This window comes from Equus caballus, chromosome 18, assembly GCF_041296265.1.
Source record: "Equus caballus isolate H_3958 breed thoroughbred chromosome 18, TB-T2T, whole genome shotgun sequence".
Lineage (NCBI taxonomy): Eukaryota > Metazoa > Chordata > Mammalia > Perissodactyla > Equidae > Equus > Equus caballus.
In genome coordinates this window covers 54,164,327-54,187,480 of record NC_091701.1, presented here as the reverse complement: position 1 = coordinate 54,187,480, position 23,154 = coordinate 54,164,327, and the positions used below count along the sequence as shown (strand labels likewise).

The window sequence follows — 23,154 nt, the reverse complement described above, 5'->3', positions numbered from 1 at the left end:
GTCAGGATGCTGTCCTCTGGCTTGAGGGAGGGACCTTCCTCACCTGATTCAATCTGGAGAGGAAGCAGGGAAGGAGGAGGCAGGGTATCTTTAAATATCTGCTGCTTTCCCTGTTTTGGTAAAAATAATTCTCAGATGGAGCTCTTACTAACTGCTGGCTTATAGGATTTTTTTTTTGAACAAAGGAATTGAAAAGCTGAACCACTCTGCGCTTTGCTTTCCTAAGCAGGAGGAGGCAGAGGAATGTATGGAAGTAGGAACCTAGAACAACCACGCATGCAGTGGATCACTTTCCCATTAATTACTCTTCTCTGGAATAACAGGACCTGGCAGGTGGGCAGCTTGCTCCAGCTGACAGCTCACCTTGGGATAGGTATTGCCTGATACAGAGACAGGGGTTGGAACAGCCACTCCGGGGTACAGTAAAACCAGTTTCATGGGAAAAGCCATCTTTGTTAAAACCAAATTCAGTCAAACACAGAACTTTCCAGCGGCAGATTCAGTGCCAACCACTCACTTCTCAAATTCATTGGGTCACAAAAGCCCCAGGCACTCTCAGCCTAGAGTGAACTAGAGCAGATGAATTTTCTTGTGTGTAGAATGTGGACTTTTATGATTTAGAATGATCAGTGTCTTACACACACAGCTGACTAGCTCCTCAGACCAAGTGACCCTAATCAAATCATGTAGATGAGGTTCTGGTTTACACAAAAGGGAGTGGGTTGCTCACCATTCAGAATAAGTCTTTCTGTTCTGTAAGTTTCTTTACTCTCATGTTGCATTAAAACACAATAGAGTCCACACTCAACTTGTCAAGGGTATAGCAACCGTGTAAAGTAAGGCACCCTGTAATAATGTAAGGCCCTCAGCAACTCCCTGGGCTCCAGGGCTCTGGGCAGCCCAGCTGTCACTGCCACAAACAGGTGGTGTAAAACAATAGCTCCGCTGAGCCGACTCACTTTCCAAACCCTCTAGCAGCTGAGTGTCCAGCCAGAGTGCCAGCGAGTAGCACGGGCCACCGGTCTGCCACCAGTCCACACCAGCGCCCACAGCCCATGGAGCCCCGGCCGCTCCTTCTGCTCCTTGGCCTCTGCTCAGGTAAGTGCCAGGGTTGGGGGGCTCTCCTTTGAGGCTGGAGCACTAGAAGCTCCCAAACCAGAGTCTTTCTTCTTTGATGGGAACACAGAATGGCAGGGCTTCCCCAGCCCAAGACTGCTCTGTCAGTTTCTCAGGAATGTTATCTTGATTGGATTTGTGGATAAAGATCTTTAGTTTATGTTATCTAATTAAAATAGGAGCTGCCTGGCCAAAAGCTGCAAAGTAGACATGCAAGTCTCTCCCTCCATCACTACCGGGTACCTGAGTCACCCCTTTGATCAGACTCAGCACCACTTCTACCATCCTGGAGCTGCTTTCACATTTGAACAACTAGACTTGGACTTGGCGTCTTATAATCGAAAACAATATGGTTAACAAGTCCTTCCATTGCTCTAGGAGAATTCTGATAGTGAAGAGGATTGATTGACAGCTACATGTGCTGGAGAGAGAAACCTATTCATAATTGTTACTAAACTCTTTCCATTAAAGATGAAATATTTTGTAATTTTTAAACATCTAAATTTAAACTAAAAGTCCATATGAATGCATTCCTGCCTACTTTTTTGTTTTAAAGGACATTACTATATGTAGCTTTGGGTTTGAATTGAAACCATAAAATCTTGCACAGCCCTTGACCTGCATTCAACTCTGGAATGTGTCATAACACAGCAGCTGAAACGCTAGCCTGAATCCCACACTTCCGGTGGAGAGAAACTGGAGCTATCTGCTGATTGCTTCATGTAAAAGTTTACTGGTGAGGTCATCCCAACTGAGAAACAATGCGGCTGACATTCTGTGATTTCCCTTCTCTAAAATTGCTCTGACAAACGCAGGCCTCCTAGGCAAAAGAACTTTATTATTAGTGTTTTTCAATAACAGAATTGAGAGAAAGAGCCTAAACTCAAATAGTTATATCCAGTAGGATTTGGACTTGATCCAACCAAAGCTGGCCAGGTGGTAGTGGTGGTGGGATGCGTGTGTTTGCAAACACAACACTCAATTAAAATTCTTAAGTGATATGCTTATGTATAAAAGTCCTTAAGAGATCTCTTAGGACACCAAAGACTTCCAAAAATGCATGTTTAGTTATTTTAAAAAGTAGGTGATATGTATTTAGCTCAAACCTAAAGTTTGCTGGTATTGATTCACATGGGTTGTTCATAGACATTTAGAACTAGATGAAGTAGTCCAACATCTTCCATTTTTTATTATAGGGAAACTGAGGCTGAAAATACAAGTTGACCTGCTCAATGTCACTTAATTTATAACTTTTGGAACATGATCAGTTGGAGACTCCATTTGTTATATGCACAGTCAGAAAACAGCCTGAAATTGCCAAAGGTACCAAAAGACACAGCACCAGGTTGAGATAAGAATTACCCAAGGTGACCAGTTAACAGTCAGAATTCCTTTTGCCCAACCCAGTGGACTGTTCCCCCACATAAAAATAGGGATTAAATTAGTGTGGTACAAAAATAACCCTTTGAGGGGCCAGCCAGGTGGCATAGTGGTTAAGTTCGCACGCCCTGCTTTGGTGGCCCAGGGTTGACTGGTTTGGATCCCAGGTGTGGAACCTACGCATTGCTTATCAAGCCATGCTGTGGCAGGCATGCCACATATAAAATGGAGGAAGATGGGCACAGATGGTAGCTCAGGGCCAGTGTTCCCCAGCAAAAAGAGGAGGATTGGCGGTGGATGTTAGCTCGGGGCTAATTTTCCTCAAAAAAAGAGAACACTTCGAACTTGTGGCTGGGTTCCCCTTCTTAGAATCAGTCCTTTGTGGACAAAATCCTCATTCATATCAGGGACACTTTTTCCTGTCTTAGGTTAACACACAATGATTTCTGCTCTACTTATGTAGCGCCTTTCATTACAACCTCTTCTCTCTTGCGTCTCTAGAATCCCAAGCACTTCATTGCCACCTTTCTCACAGCATATTACTTTCTAACTTGTTCGTAGTTATTTACGTAAATGACAAATGTCAATCTCCATGTGGGTAGGAGGACAAGATTCGTGTCAGGTTCATCTTTGAACACCTCAAAGCTCTTAATGCTTTGCATACAGTAAATGCTCAACAAATATTTGATGAACGAATTAATGTTACCATCATCTAAATAAGGATTACCTATATGATTTCGCTGAAAAGGGAGACTTTGACATTATTTGTTTGTTTGTATGTTTATTAATTTATATCCTGCCTTTTAAAGAAAGTGTTTGCTGTGACTCACTGAATCCATGAAGAACTGGTCCAACTCTCCAGACCATATTGGATTTGGGAACAGAATCATAGAATTCTGATTTCAAGATCTGTAAGTTTTCTAGCACTCTACCCAGCTTTAAGGAGGAGAATAGAAAAGAATACCGATGAAGCCAATCTAAGAAATGGAGATCTCCTCGGAAATTCCTTAGAGATTAATTACTGAAGGAACAAGGCCCCTTGTTATTGGCAAGGGAGGAAGAGGAGGAAGTGAATGTCATTGGAATGCTGGCCATTCCCTCCCCAGTCCTCCTCATCTCCCTAGTGGACCACAGGGTTGGCCTGCATAGTTTTCCTGCTGCATAATGCTGACCATCTGCTCTATCCATTGCTTTCTAGTATGTTCTTCCTGTCAAACTGGAATAAAGTCACTCAAAAATAAGCAGCCCAGGGCAATGCCAAAGCAATAGCTTCAAACTCAGTTGCCAAGGCACTCAGCGACCCATGCCTGTCCCCTGTCCCACCATGGGCCAGGTGGAGCCTGGGAAAGACAAGGCGTGCAGACAGAAGGATTGTTGTGTCCCGGGGACTCAATGGGCAACTGCAAAACTGCGACAACACACTCCCTTGAAAAGTCTTCAAATGCAGGTAGTTTCGGGGAGATGCCATGTAAAAGCGCTGTCTGGTTGGGCATCTTGGATGCTCTTGGACTCTTGTGGGTTCAGAAAATTTGGGAAACTAGAAATGAAGGGGTAGGCTAGGTCAGGGGTTCCCTAGGTCAGGGGTTCCCTACATAGAGTCCAGGAAAGCCATAATGGGGATATTTATTCTCCCCTGAAAGCTTCAAAATCTGAAAGGCAATGATACACTTACCTTTAAGGAGGTGGTAAATGCACAGGGCCTAGCATCAGACTGCCTCCATTTGCAACCCCACCCTAACTGGCTGGGAACCACAAACACATGGCTCAGCTGTCCCAACCGCAGTTCTCTCGCTTGTAAAGTAGGGCAAAGACATACCTGAGAGAATTGTTATAGGATTCAAAAAGATAATACAAATCCAGGGCCTTGAATAAAGCTGTACAGACTAATGAAAACACACTTTTGAGGGATGAAAAGGTATCAACTCATTGCGTAACATGGGTTGTTTCAAGCTGATCCAAAGTCCTTGATGAGAAATAGTGGTTGAGAGCGTGGGCTCTGGGTTTGAATCCTGGCTTCACCATTTATGGACTCTGGGCAAGTCACTTAACCTCTCTGTCAAGTCAGCAAACCTCGATTTGCTCATCTGTGAAGTGAGGAGACCAGCAGTCCCCACTGCACCCAGTTGCGGAGATTGAAAGAGTTAGCATATGCAAAGCGCGTGGAAGAGTGTCTGGCACATCACAAGTTGAATATGTTAGTTATCATTTTCATTAATAAAAATAGGAAAGGTAATTTGGACTTAATAATTATTTTGTTGACAAACTCCTTCAAACTTAGGATCCAAGGAGAAAAACAATAAAGAAAAATAATAACCTGTCTTTGAGGCAATAGGTGAACGCTACTAGGAAAAAAAGGAAAACAGCGCGCATTCCATTTTTAAAGTTGTCTTGGCCCATGGAAAAGGGGTGGTGGTTTGAGCAATAACCTGCGGAAAGCAGAGATCTAGTTACACAAATCAGGGCAAATGGATCTTGTGTCTACTTCCTCTCCCAACCCCGAACAGGCAATCCCTAATCCACAGAAGGCTTGAGTTACAAAGATCCTTCATAAGGCACTTGTTGGAATTTGGAACACATTTTCTCACAGCAATAATGGCACCGCAGTCATGCAGTTTCCAGCACAGCCCACAACACACTCATAAAATTAAGAGTGAGGGCAGGAGCGCAACGCAGAATGACAGAGCTCTAACCCAACCTTTGCTCCAGCCACATGACCTTGGACAAGTGGTCCAGCCTCTCAGAATCTCAGGGGAGAACGTTTGCCTGCCTGCCTGCCTCACCAGATGCTGCTGAGGACCACATAACATTGGACATAAAAGGGCTGTGGGCTCCAAGAGTATTAGATGAATTGCTCTCCCTCCTGAAGGAAAACGCAGTAAAGATTCATTGGAATCACTCATGCTCCAAATAGGAGCCCCAAATCCAGGTCAGCAAAGCACACAGTTTTTGCTATATCTTTACAACTTAACTGGGACATGTACCCACCAGCAGCAATATTTTTTTTTAATTATGGTAAAATACACACTACATAAAATTTACCACAGAAGAATACATATTACATAAAATTACCGTTTTAAAGTGTGTAAGTCAGTGGCATTAAGTACATTCACAATGTTATGCAAACATCACCACTATCTAATTCCAGAACTTTTCATCATCCCCAAAGGAAACCCTGTACCCATTGGTAGTCATTCCCCATTCCCCGTCCCCTCAGTCCCTGGTAATCACTAATCTCTTCTCTGTCTCTACGCATTTACCTATTCTGGATATTTCACATAAATGGAATCATATAATATATTGTCTTTTATATCTGGCTTCTTTCACTCAGCATAATGTTTTCAAGGTTCATCTATATTGTAGCATATAACAATACCTCATTCCTTTTCATGGCTGAATAATATTCTACTGCATGGATATGCTACCATTTGTTCATCCATTTATCTGTTGGTGGACATTTGGGTTGTTTTCATCACTTAGCTCTTGTATATAGTGTTGCTATGAACATTCATGTACAAGTTTTTGTGTGAACAATTCTTTGGGGATACACCAGGGATGGAATTGCTAGGTCAAACGGTGACTCTGCATGTAACTTGTGCGAAGAACTGCCAAACTGTTTCCCACAGTAACTGCGCCATTTTACATTCTCACCAGCAGCACACGAGGCTTCCAGTTTCTCTGCAACCTCACCAATATTTGTCATTTTCAATTTTGTTAATTATGGCCGTCCTACTGGGTGTGAACCAGCATCAATTTTTGGCTATTTATAGCATCATGAGGTCTCAGGCCAGCAAATCCGAGATTCTTTTACGCCATGGCCAGACTCTGGAATACTAAGACTGGCTTTCATGTGGACCTTTCTTCTTGTGTATGCTTGTTCCTAGCTCACTTGATTCAGCCAGAGGAATGTCATCTGTCCAAAGCACAAGTGTCATGATAATCTGGCACACCCCACTGGGAAGGGACCACACCAGCAGCTGCACTTGGAAAGGAGCTTAAGGCAATCAGAGCTGCATCCAGGACCCTTCAACAAGGGGGCCTGCGTGCCTTCCATTAGCTGGTCACGCCTCAGTTACTCATGTTAGTGTATGTGGAGGGTGGGGAGCAGAGTCTGACAATGTGTGTGTCATTTGCTGTCTCAGCTGGCCTCGTCCTGGGCTCCGAACATGAGACCCGTCTGGTGGCAAAGCTATTTGAAAACTATAACAGTGTGGTGCGGCCAGTGGAAGACCACCGCAAGGTGGTAGAGGTCACCGTGGGCCTGCAGCTGATACAGCTCATCAACGTGGTGAGACAAGAGCGCTCCGGGCTCCCCGCAGCACCCACACCTCTCACCCTGGAGCATCCTCCCCTCGGCTCCCCCCTCCAATCCCTAAAGATGGGGCCTTGTCTTTTTGCAGGATGAAGTAAATCAGATCGTGACAACCAATGTTCGACTGAAACAGGTAATTCAGCTAGATGTTGCAATTATGTTGTTTTTATTCACTCTGAAATTTAACCTGGGCCCAGAGGAAATCAATTTGGGTAACAAGGATATGTACAAAAATGTTAAAGGCATATATTTGGAGGTAGTGGGGTTATGGATCATGTTCTGGTGTTTATTTTTTACATTGTGCGTTTTCCTGTGTTAATTAGTTTGCTAGGGCTGCCGTAACAAAGCCACAAACTGGGTGGCTTAAACAACAGGAATTTATTGTCTCACAGATCTTGAGGCCAAAAGTTCAAAATCAAGGTGTTGGCTGCACTGGTTCCTTCTGAGGGCTGAGAGGCGCAGTCTGCTCTGGGCCTCTCTTTTGCTCGTAGTCGGCTGTCTTCATGTTCACGTGGCATTCTTCCTGAATACGTACCTGTCTTCAAACAGTCCCCTTCTGATAAGGCCACCAGTCATATGGATTAGGGCCCACCTTAATGGCCTCATTTTAACTTAATTACCTCTGTAAAGACCCCGTCTCCAAAAAAGGTCAGTTCTGAGGGACTCGGGATTGTGACTTCAACATACGGATTTGGGGGCAATACAACTTAATCCATAGCATTGTGTTATCCAGATCTGCTGCATTGGGCATATATTACTTCTATAACGTAGGAAAAAATAGAATGCTTTTTAAAAATAATGTTGCCTGCTTGAGGAAATTGTTCACCATGGGTCATTCTCCTTTCCTTGGGGTGGGCAGCGTGGTGTGGTAGATATGCCGCCACCCATGGCATGACTTGGGAGTACCTTTGTTTTCTCATATGTAAAATGGGGTCAATAGTCACTCTTATCTCATAGGACTGTTTTGAGGACTAAACGATGAATATAGGTAAAGTGCTTAGCACAGTGTCTGCATGTGGTCAGTGCTACATACATGTTCACTGTGACTGTTTACTCAAGTGAAACCTGAATTCTGAATCGAACCTTTTTTTCTGGAGCACAATTTCTGTCCATATCTGAATAACCATAACCATCAGAGCTCTTGATAACCTTAGATTTTCTTTAATGTTTTTAGCTTTTTAATTGGCTAAATGTCTTCATTTTTAGCAATGGGTGGATTACAACCTAAAATGGAATCCAGCCGACTATGGCGGCGTGAAAAAAATCCACATTCCCTCGGAAAAGATCTGGCGCCCAGACCTTGTTCTCTATAACAAGTAAGCAAAACAGACAGGATGGGGGACATCCCCAGGGCAGGTGGAGCCGAGCGCCCTAACGGAAGGGGCGCCACTCTCAGTATGCTTCTCACCACTGTTCACATTAAATAACCCTTAGCAGCCAGGAGCCAAGTTGACATGCTAGGGGTGCCATATGGTGTCTCATGTTATGAATAGAAACAATTATCAGAGCCAAATTGAATCAGGGCTGTGGGGTGGGGGACATTTAATCCCTGAGAGCTCCTGAAGGGTGTGTGGCAACCATCCAAGGAGCCCAAACTTCATATAATTGAGTTCTTTGGAATTAAATGTCCTTCTTACCAATAGATCTGAACCTCCCGGGGTTGTTATTCATCACATCTTCACAGCATCCCAAGACACTGAGCGCTGGTGATGGCCTGGATGCCTGTGTAGGCCGATCCACTGGGCTCTGTGACAGACTGCATGTGGTGAAGTTATAATGTGATTCAAGACACTCCGGTTTAATGACACGTTCATTATCATACGCCCTTCATTTGTCAGGGAATGTTCATTTCAAAGAGCATCCTTCCCAGGCAGGAGTGTTCGACATGCGCCTAGAGGCTCTGCTGTCTGACATTATTCAGCGTGTGTCTGGGGCGAGCAGGCTGTGCATTCTAGCAGACTTTCCAGGAAAGGTGGCAAGGGCTAGTGAGTGGAAACCATGTCCTTCAAGGCCAACTCTCCCCAACTGCGATTTTCTACTATGTATTTTCCAATTATACCTGGGATTCTAGCTTGAGCCAAATTATCCACTCACTTGCCTAACCTTTTCAGACAAAAATACTGATAGAGCAGAGTGTCTGGTGTTAGTTTTCTCTTTCAGTAAGAATCTGAGGGATGCAATTAAAATCCTCTGGTCCTTTGGACAAGTCATTCAGGAACATCCTGCTGGGGAGAGGCCCCTGTTTTACCTGTTCATAGGGAGAAACTTAGATGATCCTATGGCCCTCTGCTTTTTGGGGCCTTTTCAGGAAGATCCAAAACTGCATAGATTTCTGGATAGAGCCCCACCTCCATCCCAAAGAAAAATCAATGAGAAAAAAATTTTCTCGATTCATGAGGTGAGGCACCAGCATATGCCATATGTCCCTGAAACCCCACCCCCCGAGGCAGACCCCACCCACCTGTTCGGCATCTATTCTAATGTCCTGCTCTTGGCCAAGGCCCTGGGACCAGGCTGTTTGTGGAACGAGTAGACTGCCCACTGAATAAGGCCTGCAGAAGTGGCTTATTGTTATTTTTTAACATCTACCATTTTTTTAAAGAGAAATTATTGCCAACATTTGAAAATCAGGAAATGTCACATTAAATCTGGATTTTTAGCCTCTCTAGAAAAATCCAACATTCAAAAATCTGGAAATTTTGGATTAAAAAATCTAGATTTCCAGCTTCTGAGGAAAAATCCAAATATCTGGCGACATTGGGCCTTCGCTCCCGCGCGGACACCACAGGCAGAGCTGAGTGCGCCTCCCTTGGAGGAGAAAGGGGCTGACCCTTTACCACAGTCTCAGCCCCACACTCCTTCCAGACTGCCTGGCCCTGGACGCGTCTGAGCTTGTGACCCCATCCCAGTGAGTTCTAAATAGTCCTCAAAAAGTTAGTAGAGGGGGCTGGCCCGGTGGTGCAGCAGTTAATTTCCCATGTTCCGCTTCTCAGTGGCCTGGGGTTCGCTGGTTCGGATCCCAGGTGCGGACATGGCACCACTTGTCAAAAGCCATGCTGTGGCAGGCGTCCCACATATAAAGTAGAGGAAGATGGGCATGGATGTTAGCTCAGGGCCAGTCTTCCTCAGCAAAAAGAGGAGGACTGCAGTAGTTAGCTCAGGGCTAATCTTCCTCAAAAAAAAAAAAAAGTTAGTAGACCTCTTCCTTAACCTGCTTGTCACAGGGATGAGCCCCTAGAGGAATTTTTATTTAAAACCAGTTTTAAATAAAACTGGGTTTTTTCCCAGTTATCTTTCAAAGTATATCAGAAAAGAGATAGATGGAGATTGATATTGCAAATACTACTGAGGACTGGGAAGAAAAAATCTGGGATGCAGCGCATCAGTGGTACCTGTTGTTTCTTTAAAACCATAGATTCCCAACTTCTTCCCCAGATAATTTGATTCAACACTTAGACAGTGCTCAGGAATCTATATTTTAACAAGCACCCCAGTGATTCTTATTATTAGACAAATTTGGGAAACTGCCATAGATAAAAAGCGAGCTACCCAAAAGCAAGCTTCTATAATTAGCACCTGAATAATTAACAGCTGTCTCCTGTTAATATCCCCAAGCAGAACCGAAGGCTCATCCATCACTTGGAGCCATGTTCCTCTTTTATCCCAACTGTAGTGCAGACGGTGACTTTGCCATTGTGAAGTTCACGAAAGTGCTCCTGGACTACACCGGCCATATCACGTGGACACCTCCAGCCATCTTTAAAAGCTACTGTGAGATCATCGTCACCTACTTTCCCTTTGATGAACAGAACTGCAGCATGAAGCTGGGCACCTGGACCTATGATGGCTCTGTGGTGGCTATCAATCAGGTAGGTGGTGACCTTGTGTGAAGAGGTTGGATTCAGGAAAGGTGTGACTCAGGTCTCCGACTCTGTCCCTTGATAATCATAGGCTCTCGGCACCAGTTAGAACTCTGGGAATCATCTAGTTTGTTCTCAGTTGACTGGGAAGATTTTCAATGCCCTGCACATGAGAACTACCTGAGAGCCTAAATGAATTCCCTATGCCCAGGCTCTGTCCTAATAATCCTAATTTCATCAGTGTGGGGTGGGGCCAGGGTACTGATGTGTTTTAAAGCTCCCACATGACTTGAATGTGTAGTCAACATGGAGAACCCCAATAGTCCAAACCCCCTTATTTTATAGGAAAGGAACCCAAGACCCCAAAGTGGAAGTGACCCAGGCTCCCTCCTGGGTGTGTAACAGACAGCACTGGTATCAGTTGCCTTGTCATAGCTGATTACAAAACCCTGTCCCTCCTCATGGTGGCATGGCTGGGATTTCAGTTTCATTCCATCTTCCAGGAAAGCGACCAGCCTGACCTGAGCAACTTCATGGAGAGTGGGGAGTGGGTGATCAAGGAGTCCCGGGGCTGGAAGCACTGGGTGTTCTACGCCTGCTGCCCCTCCACGCCCTACCTGGACATCACCTACCACTTCGTCATGCAGCGCCTGCCCCTCTACTTCATCGTCAATGTCATCATTCCCTGCCTGCTCTTCTCCTTCTTAACCGGCCTGGTGTTCTACCTGCCCACAGACTCAGGTGGGTGCAGTTGCCATGGCTGCCGCTGCTGTTGACGCTGACAGATCTCATGCTGCTATTTTGGGGAAAGCCAGAAATAATCATGGGCTAATTAACAAATACAGGCAGACAGACCCAACTCATCATCACCAGGAGGATGCTTTACTCAGTGGTCACGTGCAGTCACTGTGGGTGGAGCTCATAGCTGGAGCGGGCTACAGAGCAGGCTGAGAGTTGAAGGTACCCTGAAGACACACAGACATAGCTCAGTCTAGTTAAAGTGAATAACCATCAATCCCTATTTGCTGAATACCTACTGTGTGCCCAGAAATGGGCTGGGTAAGGCAAGGATCGCACACACTCCTCATGCCACTTCCCGGATGAAGTCACTTGCTGTATACTGACTAATCCAGCTCTTGCCTCTTGTGCTCACTGCTTGCCACTTGAAAATAGCTTTGGTATATCCGTTTTCCAGAGGGCAGCATCTTTATACACAAGACCATACTTCCCAAGTGGCAATTCTTTCTCACATATCAGCCTGGACAACTTACTTACCTCCTACTGAGTAATCACATCTGTGACATAGTTTCACGAAACACCAACAATCTATAGAAAAGGGGAAAAGAGTATGCCTGCCTGCAAGTCCCTGCTCATAAACGATGTATGACAGACACATAGGGAAAAAAGAAAGATGGTACAGACAGTCCTCAAACTTATGACAGGTAACACTTTATCAAAATAACAAAAAAAATCCACAAAAGTCTAAATCCAACTTTCCAACAAGAAAAAAAGATTATGCGTTCACTCATTCAACATGTATTTGTTGAACAACTGTGATGTGGCAGGGATACAGGAAAGAATAAGACAGAATTCACCCCACAGAATGTAAGTTCTAGTGATTGCACTCGTATTTAAACAGATATTTTTTCAACTTTCTAATCAAATGAAGCTTCTTAAAGTGAAGAGAGAAAACACTAGTCAGGGCAATATGGAAACTAATCAGAGTTGCTATAAATACTAAATGATGTACACTTGAAAACATCTAGAACAGTAAGCCTGCTGGATAAATGTTAGCTATTATTACCATTATTATTAAGAAATTTGATGTAACTTGATCAATATTTCATATTTATAATTGTCTTCTTTTTCACATTTGAAGACTTTCTTACCCACCAGGTAGAACTGACAATTTCTCGTCTGCATCCGCTTCGTATCCTGTATGTGCTCCTAGCATCTGGAAGGATCCAGAATGGGAAAAGCTCCACAGTAGAAAGCAGGGCAACACAAGGGTTTCCCAGGACACAAACAGCTAGACCAGCCCAAGGACAGTTCCCTCCAGAGGCTCTGCTGCATCTAGGTGGTCAGTGCCCACAGAGACATTCCTGGGCTGTTCAGCTCCCGACCTTCTTACTTGCCCTCCTTGCCTAACCAAGACTCCAGCAGAGAATGTTCACCCTGAAATTACAGGGCCTAGAGAAAAGGGTGGAGGTGGGGAAATCCCTGGTCCCTTACTATGAAAAACAAAACAAAACAAGAAAAAACAAATCATCCTCTTAGATGAAAGAGAGAAAGTCAGTGATGTGAAATCATCGATTTTGTCCTTTTCTTGGTCTTGGTCTTGCAGCTTGATCCCATAATGAGAAGCTTATGTGTCCCACAATGAGAAGTACCTCTAGGATGTCCATCCATCTGCTGGGTAATGAGTAGGCTGGGCTGCGGTTCAGTTTTGTGAGGTTCATGACATTTTGCTGCAAACAGAAAAACTGCTGCCAAGGGTCTAGCTTGCTGCCCAGCTTGGCATAAGTTGGTTCCTTGAGTTCCACCAAGAAACAAAGTTGTGGGGCACCAGATGAAAGAGCCGTTTCCTGCTTGGCAGCCTCTAACTGAATTGTCCGCCACTTGCCATTGTCAGCAGAGTTAAGGTGCCAAGGTCTCCTAGGAAATTCTACCAAAAATATTTCCCCAGAATGAAGCTTTGAGAACATTCTGGTCACACTCCTCCCACCCTTGGATTTTGGTGGTGTATTCATTTGCTGGGGCCGCCATAACAAAGTACCACAGACTGAGTGGCTTAAACGACAGGAATTTATTGTCTCAGTTCTGCAGGCTGAAGGTCTGAGAGCAAGGTGTCGGCAGGGTTGGTTTCCTCCAAGGCCTCTCTCCTTGGCTTGCAGATGGCGCTCTTCTCCCTGTGTCTTCACGTGGTCTTTCCTGTCTATGTATATCTGTGTCCTGATCTCCTCGTCTTATGAGGACACCAGTCATATTGGGTGAGGTCCCACTGCAAGAACTCATTTAATTTAATTACCTCTTTAAAGGCCTTATCTCCAAATACAGTCACTGAGGTGCAGAGACTGAGGACTCCAACGTACAGATTTGGTAGGGAGCAACAATTCAGCCCATAACAGGTGGGCTGTTGTGTTTCTTCTTCATCTTGTCCAGGAGAGAAGATGACTTTGAGCATCTCTGTCCTGCTGTCCTTAACCGTGTTCCTTCTGGTCATCGTGGAGTTGATCCCTTCCACCTCCAGTGCTGTGCCCTTGATTGGAAAATACATGCTGTTCACCATGGTGTTTGTCATCACCTCCATCATCATCACCGTCATCGTCATCAACACACACCACCGCTCCCCCAGCACCCATGTCATGCCCGAGTGGGTGCGGAAGGTGAGTGATTGTGGCCCCTGCAAACTTTGCACAGGGCGGCCATTCCCTTGGGTACATCTACTGGTCTCCCCTTCCACGTGGCCAGTGGGATTCTGGCTAACACTTGTGGGTACTTAGGAACCGAAAGTCCTTTCTGGGCTGTAGGGGATTTTTGCAAGGAACTTTCTTTGGCTCTTCCTAGGGATGAATAACTCATGTATCCTCCCCAGAGAGAGAAGAAAAACAGTAACAAAGTCCACTCCAAATTCAAGCTTAACGAATCTCCTTGGTTAGAGAAGATGAATAAATCACTGTCTTTTCATTTAAATGCTGTGAACTTCTTGAGATTTCTGCTTGTATGTCTTCTAATTTGTGAACAGGCTGCTTAGTTTTTGCTGGTAGAATCATCTGCTGAGAATAAAATAAGAGCTAGAGTTGGAGGGGGGCTTGATCAGAGATTGTCAAAACGTGAGTTTTTATGAGGAACTTGGTCTCCAATATTTACATGACTGAAATTTAGAATGTGTTAACATTTCAAATATGCCAGTCTTTTTTTTTTTTTAATTAATGTTATGATAGATTACAACCTTGTGAGATTTCAGTTGTACATTTTTGTTAGTCATGTTGTGGGTACACCACTTCCCCCTCTGTGCCCTCCCCCCACCCCCCCTTTTCCCTGGTAACCACCGATCAGATCTCCATATCAATATACTAAATTCCACCTATGAGTGGAGTCATATAGAGTTCGTCTTTCTCTGACTGCAAATATGCCAGTCTTTTAATAAAATCTCACGGAGACACGAACTTCCAGGGTCTTTTGTGCAGAATGCAAAAGATTTTTCATGAACTGACAGAGAAACTACTGCTTGCAATGTATTCTTTTTGGAGGAGAAATAGTCCCTGTTTCTATAGAGACAAAGTGACTCCCGGCAATACCTATGTTGCATTTCTTCAGGAACAAGAAATGGAAGAAAACAGTCTAGCTGTTTTGTGGCCAGAACCTTGTCTATTTTTTAGCGGAGGGGTCCTTTCTTTAACCGTAAGATCACGAGAACACGTGGCCTTGAAAGCAGCCGATCCCTATAAGGGGTCTGGAAGCTTAAGCGTCATTGGTGTCTTGAGTCTGATAGCTGCGCAAGGCTCCCTCCAGTGGCGAACTGCTCACATTACAGAAGCATCGCCTAACCACAGTAGTCTGACAGGCCACAGGACATGCACAAAGGAATTTTTGAGAAAATCTAGTATAGTCCTTTTGTTTTAAGGACAAAGAGGCTGAGGCCCAGAGAAGCTGAATTACTCGCCTAAGGTCACATTGCTACTTCAAAGTCTGAGTTTGATGCTTGCCCTGCTGCCAGTGATTCTGATACACGGATATCTTTTTTATGTTAGGTTTTTATTGATACCATCCCAAATATCATGTTCTTCTCCACAATGAAAAGACCATCCAGAGAAAAACAAGACAGAAAGATTTTTACAGAAGACATTGATATTTCTGACATTTCTGGGAAGCCCGGGCCTCCACCCATGGGCTTCCACTCTCCCCTGATCAAACACCCCGAGGTGAAAAGTGCCATCGAGGGCGTCAAATACATCGCAGAGACCATGAAGTCAGACCAGGAGTCCAATAACGTAAGCTTTGTGGCTTGAAATCGCACCTCTGGGTTTAAATTATCAGATGCTCAAGCACAGACGGATGGGTTTGGCTTGACGAGTAGGTTGGTGTTTCAGAGAGAGCTACCGACCTAAGATGTACCTTGGTGACCGCCTCTGGGCCACCTTAGTAAGTCATCACATTGTGAATAGTCTATTCAAAAAATAAAGGTCATAATGCCAGCCAAGTTATGTTGGGGGCCTCAGGATCTGCAAATAGAATGGGCCATAGAAGGTGCAAAGCATCAACACTGTGAGTCTAATGACCACCTTCAGGAAATTCTAACACTTTCCTCTCTCCCAGGCGGCTGAGGAATGGAAGTATGTTGCAATGGTGATGGACCACATTCTCCTTGGAGTCTTCATGCTCGTCTGCATCATTGGAACCCTGGCTGTGTTTGCAGGTCGGCTCATTGAATTAAACCAGCAAGGATGAGCGGAGAGCTGAGCGGAGCCCAGTTCTGCCCCAGCACGAGGCAGAGCGGAGAAGGGCAGGGAAGACAGAAAGATCTGTCTCCTTGGATACAAGCTCACTTATCAAACACTTAATTTGCTGTATTTATGATTAATGATAATGATCGACATTTACAGACGGTTGTGGCCTCCAAGTGTTTTCACATTTTTTCTCCCTTCAGTCCTGCTCTGTCTGCCTGGAGAGCCAGGCTTTTTCAGTAAATGAAACAGAACTGCTACAAGAAGGTTCATTTCCAATGGCGTCTAGAGGAGTTTTGCCCAGAATAACTGAGGGTCTCTGTTGGCCTGGTTTTTAAATTTTTTATTTTTTTAAGCAAAGAGTGTATCCTTTGCTTAAAAGCCAGTTTTGTACCTATTAGGAAAGCCCCATCTACCAGTCCCAAAAAGATAAAGCATTTGATTTGCAGAGAAAGGACACAGTAGTTCAGAATGGCCACCAAAATGCAAACCGCATCAAAAACTCATGTTGTAAAGTAGATTTCTAGAACTGGGAGTTGAGGGAAGGGCTTCTGAGTCTAACACAGCACCTGAGTTTGATGCTCAGGGTTTGAGAGAAAACAGGTGAGTGGGAGGGCCAGGCACTGTGGGAATCACCTCACACATATGGTTTTATTTCACCTTCTTAACTGTCATAATGTCTCTGTCTTACAATGAGAAAACTGACCTCGAGGGAGGTCAAGTTTGTTTCCCAAACTAGTAAGTAGAACTGAGATTTGAATCCAGATTTTGAGAGTCCAACGCAGCTCCAGGCTGGGTCAGTTCATCTGCTCAGTTGGTCTCCTGGCCCCCCTGGCTCAAACTAGGCCTTTCTGTAACCTGCTCAGTGTTTTGAGAGCTTCAGTCTTGGGGTCAACCATCTTTCTGCCTTCCCAGTTAAACTCCCTGCTTTTTTCCCAAGTCCTTATCCCAATCATGTTTGGGATTCTAGTTCTATAAGTGAAATCAGAAATGTGTGCACATATTATCTCCATTTCTAAAATTCTGGACAAGTGAATAGGAGAGAAAATTATTTTTCTTCATAGCATCTTCCAGCCACTACATAGTTCACCTCAAAACTAGAAAATGTGCAGCCCTGGGCTCAGTAATGGCCTTGGGATCACCAGAACACATCTGAACCCATCAGTATCCGGGCAGAGCCATGAATTGCACTCCTGGGCAGCGTGTCTGAACCCAGGTGGTTTCAATCCACTTCTCCATGGGGTTCCCTATCACACCCCTGCGGCAGGACTGAGCACCATCATTTTAGAGTGAGCCAAAGGGAAAACAGTTTGGTGGTGTCTCAAAAAACTAAACATAGAATTATCACATGATCCAGCACTTCCACTCCTAAAGATATACCCCAAAGAATTGAAAGCAGGAACTTGAACAGATCCTTGTATGCCGATGTTCACTGCAGCATCATTTACAGCAGCCAAAAGGTGGAAACAAGCCAAGAGTCCGTCAAGGGAAAAGCAAAATGTGGTCTATACATACAATGGCATATTATTCAGCCTTAAAGAGGAATGAAATTCTGATGGCTGCTGCTTGAATACCTGTGGATCAATCTTGAAAACACGCTCAGTGAACTAAGCCAGATGTAAGAGGACAAAGATTGTATGGTTTCACTTTTACGAGGTACCTAGAATAGGCAAATTCATAGAGACAGAAAGTAGAATAGTGAGTACCAGGGTTTGGGGGAGGGGGGATTTCTTGCTTGATGTGCAGAGTTTCACTTGGGATGATGGACAAGTTCTGGAAATGCACAGTGGTGATGGTTGCACAACATTGTGAATGTACTTAATGCCACTAAACTGGACACTTAAAAATGGTTCAGATGGTAAATTTTATGTCATGTGTATTTTACCACAATTAACAATAAAGAAAAGAATGAAAACAGTGGCAAAAATGGTAAGTTTCGTGTTAAATACAGTTTACCACAATTAGAAGAAAAAGAAAGAATCTGTTGCTTGCCTAATCCGTCATAGTCTCCCAGGACAATTGATTCAGAAAAGGAACTTAAAAATTATTTCCATTCTCCTCATTTTAAGGATAGGCAAATTAAGGCTCAGAGAAGTGAGACAGCCCCCCCCCCCCACCCCACCTCAGGTCACAGGCTAGTTGGTGACAAAACAGGTCTCCTAACGTTTACTTTTGTGTTATTTCCATTAGATTAAATAACCCATCTCTCCCCCCAAAAGCAAGGCCCTCCAACATGTTCCCCACTCACCCCCTGCTCCGGAAGCCAGTAGAGTTGGCCCTCTGTGGATACTGCAACATTACAGGATGTGGCTTCATCGGCCCCTAAACATGTGTTTCCTCAATCTGTCACCAAGTCAAAGATTTTCATCTTTGGAATCTCTTCCCTTAGTTAGGGCCTGGTCTCCAGAAGGCCACGGATGAAATGAGAGAGGAGGCACATCGTGCTGGGATCCATCTCCCCACCTAGAGGTGTTTGCTGAGGGCCCGGCCCTGGCCTGCCCTGTGTAGCCTCATTGATGTGCGTGTCTGGATAGCAGATGGCTTCTAGGGAAATAAGGAGCATCCTGGAACTGTAGTACAGACAGGTAAGTACTGACAGGGGTGGGATTAAAGAGTGAAAATAGAAACAAACTATTCACAGTTCAAATCTCTAAGTTTTCCCTTTTTTCCCCTGTGGTTGTTGGAACTGGGATTTTTTTTTTATTGGAAATTATATTAATTAAACAAATCAGATGGGATCATCAGGGAGAGATTTTGAGGCTGGGGTGGAAGCTAGCCAGTGTTGGCTCTGACTACTGTGGACCATCATATCCTTCTTGGGGGAGAGGGGCCAGGCAGAGCTCAGGCAGCTGCCTTCTTGCTCGCTGCCCGAGGTCTTCCACGCCCCCTAAGAACTGGGTCTTGCTTTGAAGCCTGAATTCCCCTGCTCCTAGTTCTTAAACCACACTCTTCAAGGTCATTTCTCCCACCATTGCTGTCGAGTCCCAGCTCTGCTCCAGGTCTCCAGCACCACAGCCACTCGAGGTCTCTCTCCTGCACCCCTTCCCTCTGCCTTTACCCCAGTTCCTCAACCCCTGCATTCAGCGTGGCCCCCTGCCTTGGGTCTCTGCTGCCTGCGTTCTCCAAGTTAACCTCTCTTCACCCCACCTAACATCTTTCCCACAGCTGCCAGTGTTCTAATCATGGCTGCCAAAGGTCATCTTCCCACAGCCTGAGTTCTCCAATTCTTCCTCCCCCAAATCACTCCCCTTCTGCCACCCACCCCTGCCTATGTCTACCATCGTGACTACCATGGTCTTTTCTCCACCTCTGCCCGACTTCTATCTCTGCCATTGCCTGAATTTCTTAACCGCCCCTGCCCGATTTCTTCCTGCCTCCCCTGCCTAGGTCTGTCCTGGCTGCTGCCCGAGGTCACTTGCACTGCCGCCTGAGTTCTCCAATTGCGGCAGCCCGATGTCTGTCTCAATGCTCTGCCTAAATCTCTTCTCCCCTTTCCCACCTGCCGGTTTACCCCGACTCCCCAGCTGGGCCGCCCTGTCTTCCCTCCTGACTCACGCCCTCGTCCTCACTGTCGCTGTAGCTACTGCTGCTGCAGGAGCCAGGCTTGCTGTCCTCGCGCTGGCTCGGGGCTCCATGTGCGCAGAGGAGGTGGGCAAGGGTGGGGTTGGGCCGGAGCTTGGCGCTGCCCGAGTGGGGGGGGGGGTGGCGGCCATGTGCTTGGGGGCAGCAGGCCCTGAGCCACCCTCAGAATCTCCAGCACCTTGGCTCCTGGGGCCTCTACTGCCAAGTGCAGGGCTTCTCCAGCCGCAGGTGGGCTCTGGTTTGTTGAGGTCAGCTCGGGCCCCCCGCACAGCCAGGCCATCTCTGCATCTTGGAGAATGATGCCCGCATGGAGTGGAGGGTGGCCCTTGTAATTGCCAGCCTCCAGCTGCAGCTTCCAGCCTTCCTCCCTTTCCTCTTCCTTCTCCAAGCCGGTCCCGGAACAGGGCAAAAGGGTAGTCGGTGTTGGGGTTGTGGTTGGGCCCTGAGGCAGGTAGGTGTCGGGGGTGCCTTGGGCCACCAGGTAGGGACTGGAGCCGTGCACGCAGCAGTCCAGGCGCAGTGCTGTGTGGCCCAACCCTCTGCTGTGCGCAAACCCGGGTGCCTGGCGTATCACCTTCTGCTTTGCGGATGCCTCCCCAGGATGGCTGCCAGCGCCGGGCCAGGTCCTCAGTGCAGCCGCGAAGCCCAGCAGGAAATCCAGGACGGGCTGGTGCTGATGAATCTGCCGCACACGTGGCGCTGGTCCCCATCCTCAGGGACGCAGTCCAAGACAAGAGGCGCCCACACAGCTGGGGCCTGTACCAGTCCTCCATGGCCCCGCCACCCCACACTCCCCCCATGGCTGCGGGCCCTAAGTCTTCTTTTGAATTAGTGGTCTCAGAGAGCAGGGGTCCCAGAGCAGTGAGGAGGAACACTGTCTCCGTTTCTAAAGGCCCCATTAAAAAACGGTCACAATCCAGGTGGCTAAAAACAACAGGAATTCATTCTCTCACAGTTCTGGAGGCCTGCCAAGGACTGAATCGTGTCCCCCCAAAATTCATATGTTGAAGCCCTAACACCCACCCCCCCCCCCGCCCTGCCCCACCCCATGTAGTGGTACATGAAGATGAGGCTTTGGGGAGGTTAGGTTTAGATGAAGCCCTGAGAGTGGGGTCCTCGTAATGGGATTGGTGCCCTTTTAAGGAGAGACACCAGAGAGTTTGCTCTCTCTCTCTCTCACCACATGAGGACAGAGAGAGAAAGTGGCAGTCTGCAAGCCAGGGAGAGGGCCCTCACCAAACCCTGCCCACGCTGGTACCCTGATCTTGGATTTCCAGCCTCCAGAACTGTGAGAATGTAAATGTCTGTTGTTTGAGCCCCCAAGTCTATGCTATCTTGTCACAGCAGCCAGGGCTCACTAAGAAAGGCCTGAAATCCAAAATCAAGGTGTTGACAGGTTGCCTTCCTCTGGAGGCGCTGAGTGAGAATCAGTGCCATAACTCCCAGGTTCTGGTGGCTGCTGGCAATCGTCTATCAGTAGCCATGCTGTGGCAGCAGCTCACACGCAAAAAAAGAGGAAGATTGGCAACAGATGTTAGCTCAGGGTGAATCTTCCTCAAGTGGGAAAAAAAAATCATAACTGGGAAAGGAGGGGAGTAAAAAGAAAAAGCCAGAAATGGTATTTGACTTCTTTCAACTCAGGTTCAGGACCCTTTCCACACTCTTCTGCAGTTGCTGTGACAAGCATGTGAAGAAATTAAACCCCATTGTGCATGGCTATTGAGAATATAAAATAGTGCAGCTGCTATGGAAAACAGTTTGGTGGTTCCCCAAAAAACTAAACAGAATTACCATGTGATCCAGCAATTCCACTTCCAGGTATATACCCAGAGGAATTTAAAGCAGGGCCTTGAACAGATACATCTACACCAAGGCTCAAGGCACCATTGCTCACAATAGTCAAAAGGTGGAAGCAACTCAAGTGTCCATCAGCAGATGAATGGATAAACAAAATGTGGTCTATACATACAATGGAATATTACTCAGCCTTGAAAAGGAATGAAATTCTGACACATGCTACAACATGGATGAAACTTGAAGACATTAGGCTAAGTGAAATAAGCCAGTCACAAAAGGACAAACACTATATGATTCCACTTATAGAAGATACCGAGAGTAGTTGAATTCACAGAGACAGAAAGTAGAATAGTGGTTACCACGGGCTGGGAGGAGGGGGAGTTATTGCTTAATGGCTACAGACTTTCACTTTAGGATGCTGGAAAAAAGTTCTGGAAATGGAGAGTGGTGATGGTTGCACAACCTTGTGAATGTACTTAACGTCACTGAATTACATAGTACTTAAAGATGGTTAAAATGATAAACTTTATGTTATGTATATTTTACCACAATAAAAAGTATTGTTTTTTTTAAATCACAAACTGCTCCTCTCTTATGCTTGAAAACATGCCCCGGGTGAGGACTGGATGAAAATGGGCCACTGGTAGAAAAACTAGTTTCTTCCTCCCGGGGATTAATCACCTCTCTCTCCACAGGCATCCTTACGGGCTCTAGAGCCCCCTTGAACCAAGCCCCAAGATCCTCAGAAAGTCAGCAAGGAACCGTAGAGCAGGGAAATTGTCCCTGTTCAAATTTAACCCAGTTTTGGGCAATCGGTCCATCCACCACCCAGGGCGCCTACAATGAGGGGAGAGCAGTGAGCAGAGTGAGGAGGGGTCTCTGTGTCCTTCCCAGCCCTGGGCACCTGCTCCACTAATCTTTCTTCCCCCTCTATCAGCCAGTGAAGGCCCTGCTAAGGTACCTTGTAGGAGTGCTTTTTTTTTTTTAACCAGAAAAATAAGCCTCTTAAAAAATCTTTACTTTTTGAAAATCAGTTTAACGTAGTGTTTTTAAGCCTATGTTTCTATTCTCCTTTCAATAGCCCTTTGCTGTGCACCCCTCACCACTTTATAGTATTTTCTAGTTCTGGTTTCAACTCCTAGCATGGAATCTTCCCAAAGGACAAAGATTGTATTTTATTTGTGTTTATGTTCTCAGGTATTAGTTAGGCAGGTGCTCAAAAAATGTGTTGAATACATTAAGAGATAAGTGAATGGATGGTCAAGCACCTAAATTGTTTTTCGATTCCCCTCATTCTCTAACTAACAAACTATCTTGGTGTAATTGGTCAACACAAATGCCTACGGCTTCAGCTGTGTCAATGTGAATTTCTTGTACACCCACGTTTGTTGACATGATCACCATAAGGCTTTTCAACCCGAGAACATGCATAATTCTAGGAAAAGCGGTCTGTGAGCCCTTCTCACACGTCTCTAAAGATATCTACTCCCACTACGCTGACCTGCATCACTAAAACTTACCTGTCTATACAGGCCCCTCTCGAAGGCCTTTGCCTCCAGAAAAACTTCCCCACCGTTGGCTGCTCATGGTCTACACTCTTTGATTTTCCTTATCACATATATTGGGCCTGTGAAGTCTGCCTCACTAATTACTTTATGGATGT

General features: G+C 45.7%; 1 protein-coding gene and 1 pseudogene across 1 annotated transcript; one reads left to right on the top strand and one right to left on the bottom strand.

Annotated features, from left to right (window-relative positions):
* The first annotated feature begins 917 nt into the window (after window positions 1–917).
* CHRNA1 (cholinergic receptor nicotinic alpha 1 subunit) lies at window positions 918–18,039 on the top strand. Its single transcript, XM_001499557.7, has 9 exons — window positions 918–1,098; window positions 6,636–6,781; window positions 6,894–6,938; window positions 8,012–8,121; window positions 10,479–10,674; window positions 11,169–11,406; window positions 13,828–14,051; window positions 15,420–15,659; window positions 15,985–18,039. The coding sequence occupies exons 1-9, from the start codon at window positions 1,056–1,058 to the stop codon at window positions 16,114–16,116; spliced, it is 1,374 nt and encodes a 457-aa protein (XP_001499607.1). The 5' UTR covers window positions 918–1,055; the 3' UTR covers window positions 16,117–18,039.
* A 1,580-nt stretch (window positions 18,040–19,619) lies between these two features.
* Window positions 19,620–20,467, bottom strand: LOC100065004 (NF-kappa-B inhibitor beta-like; annotated as a pseudogene).
* Between the last annotated feature and the right edge of the window lie 2,687 nt (window positions 20,468–23,154).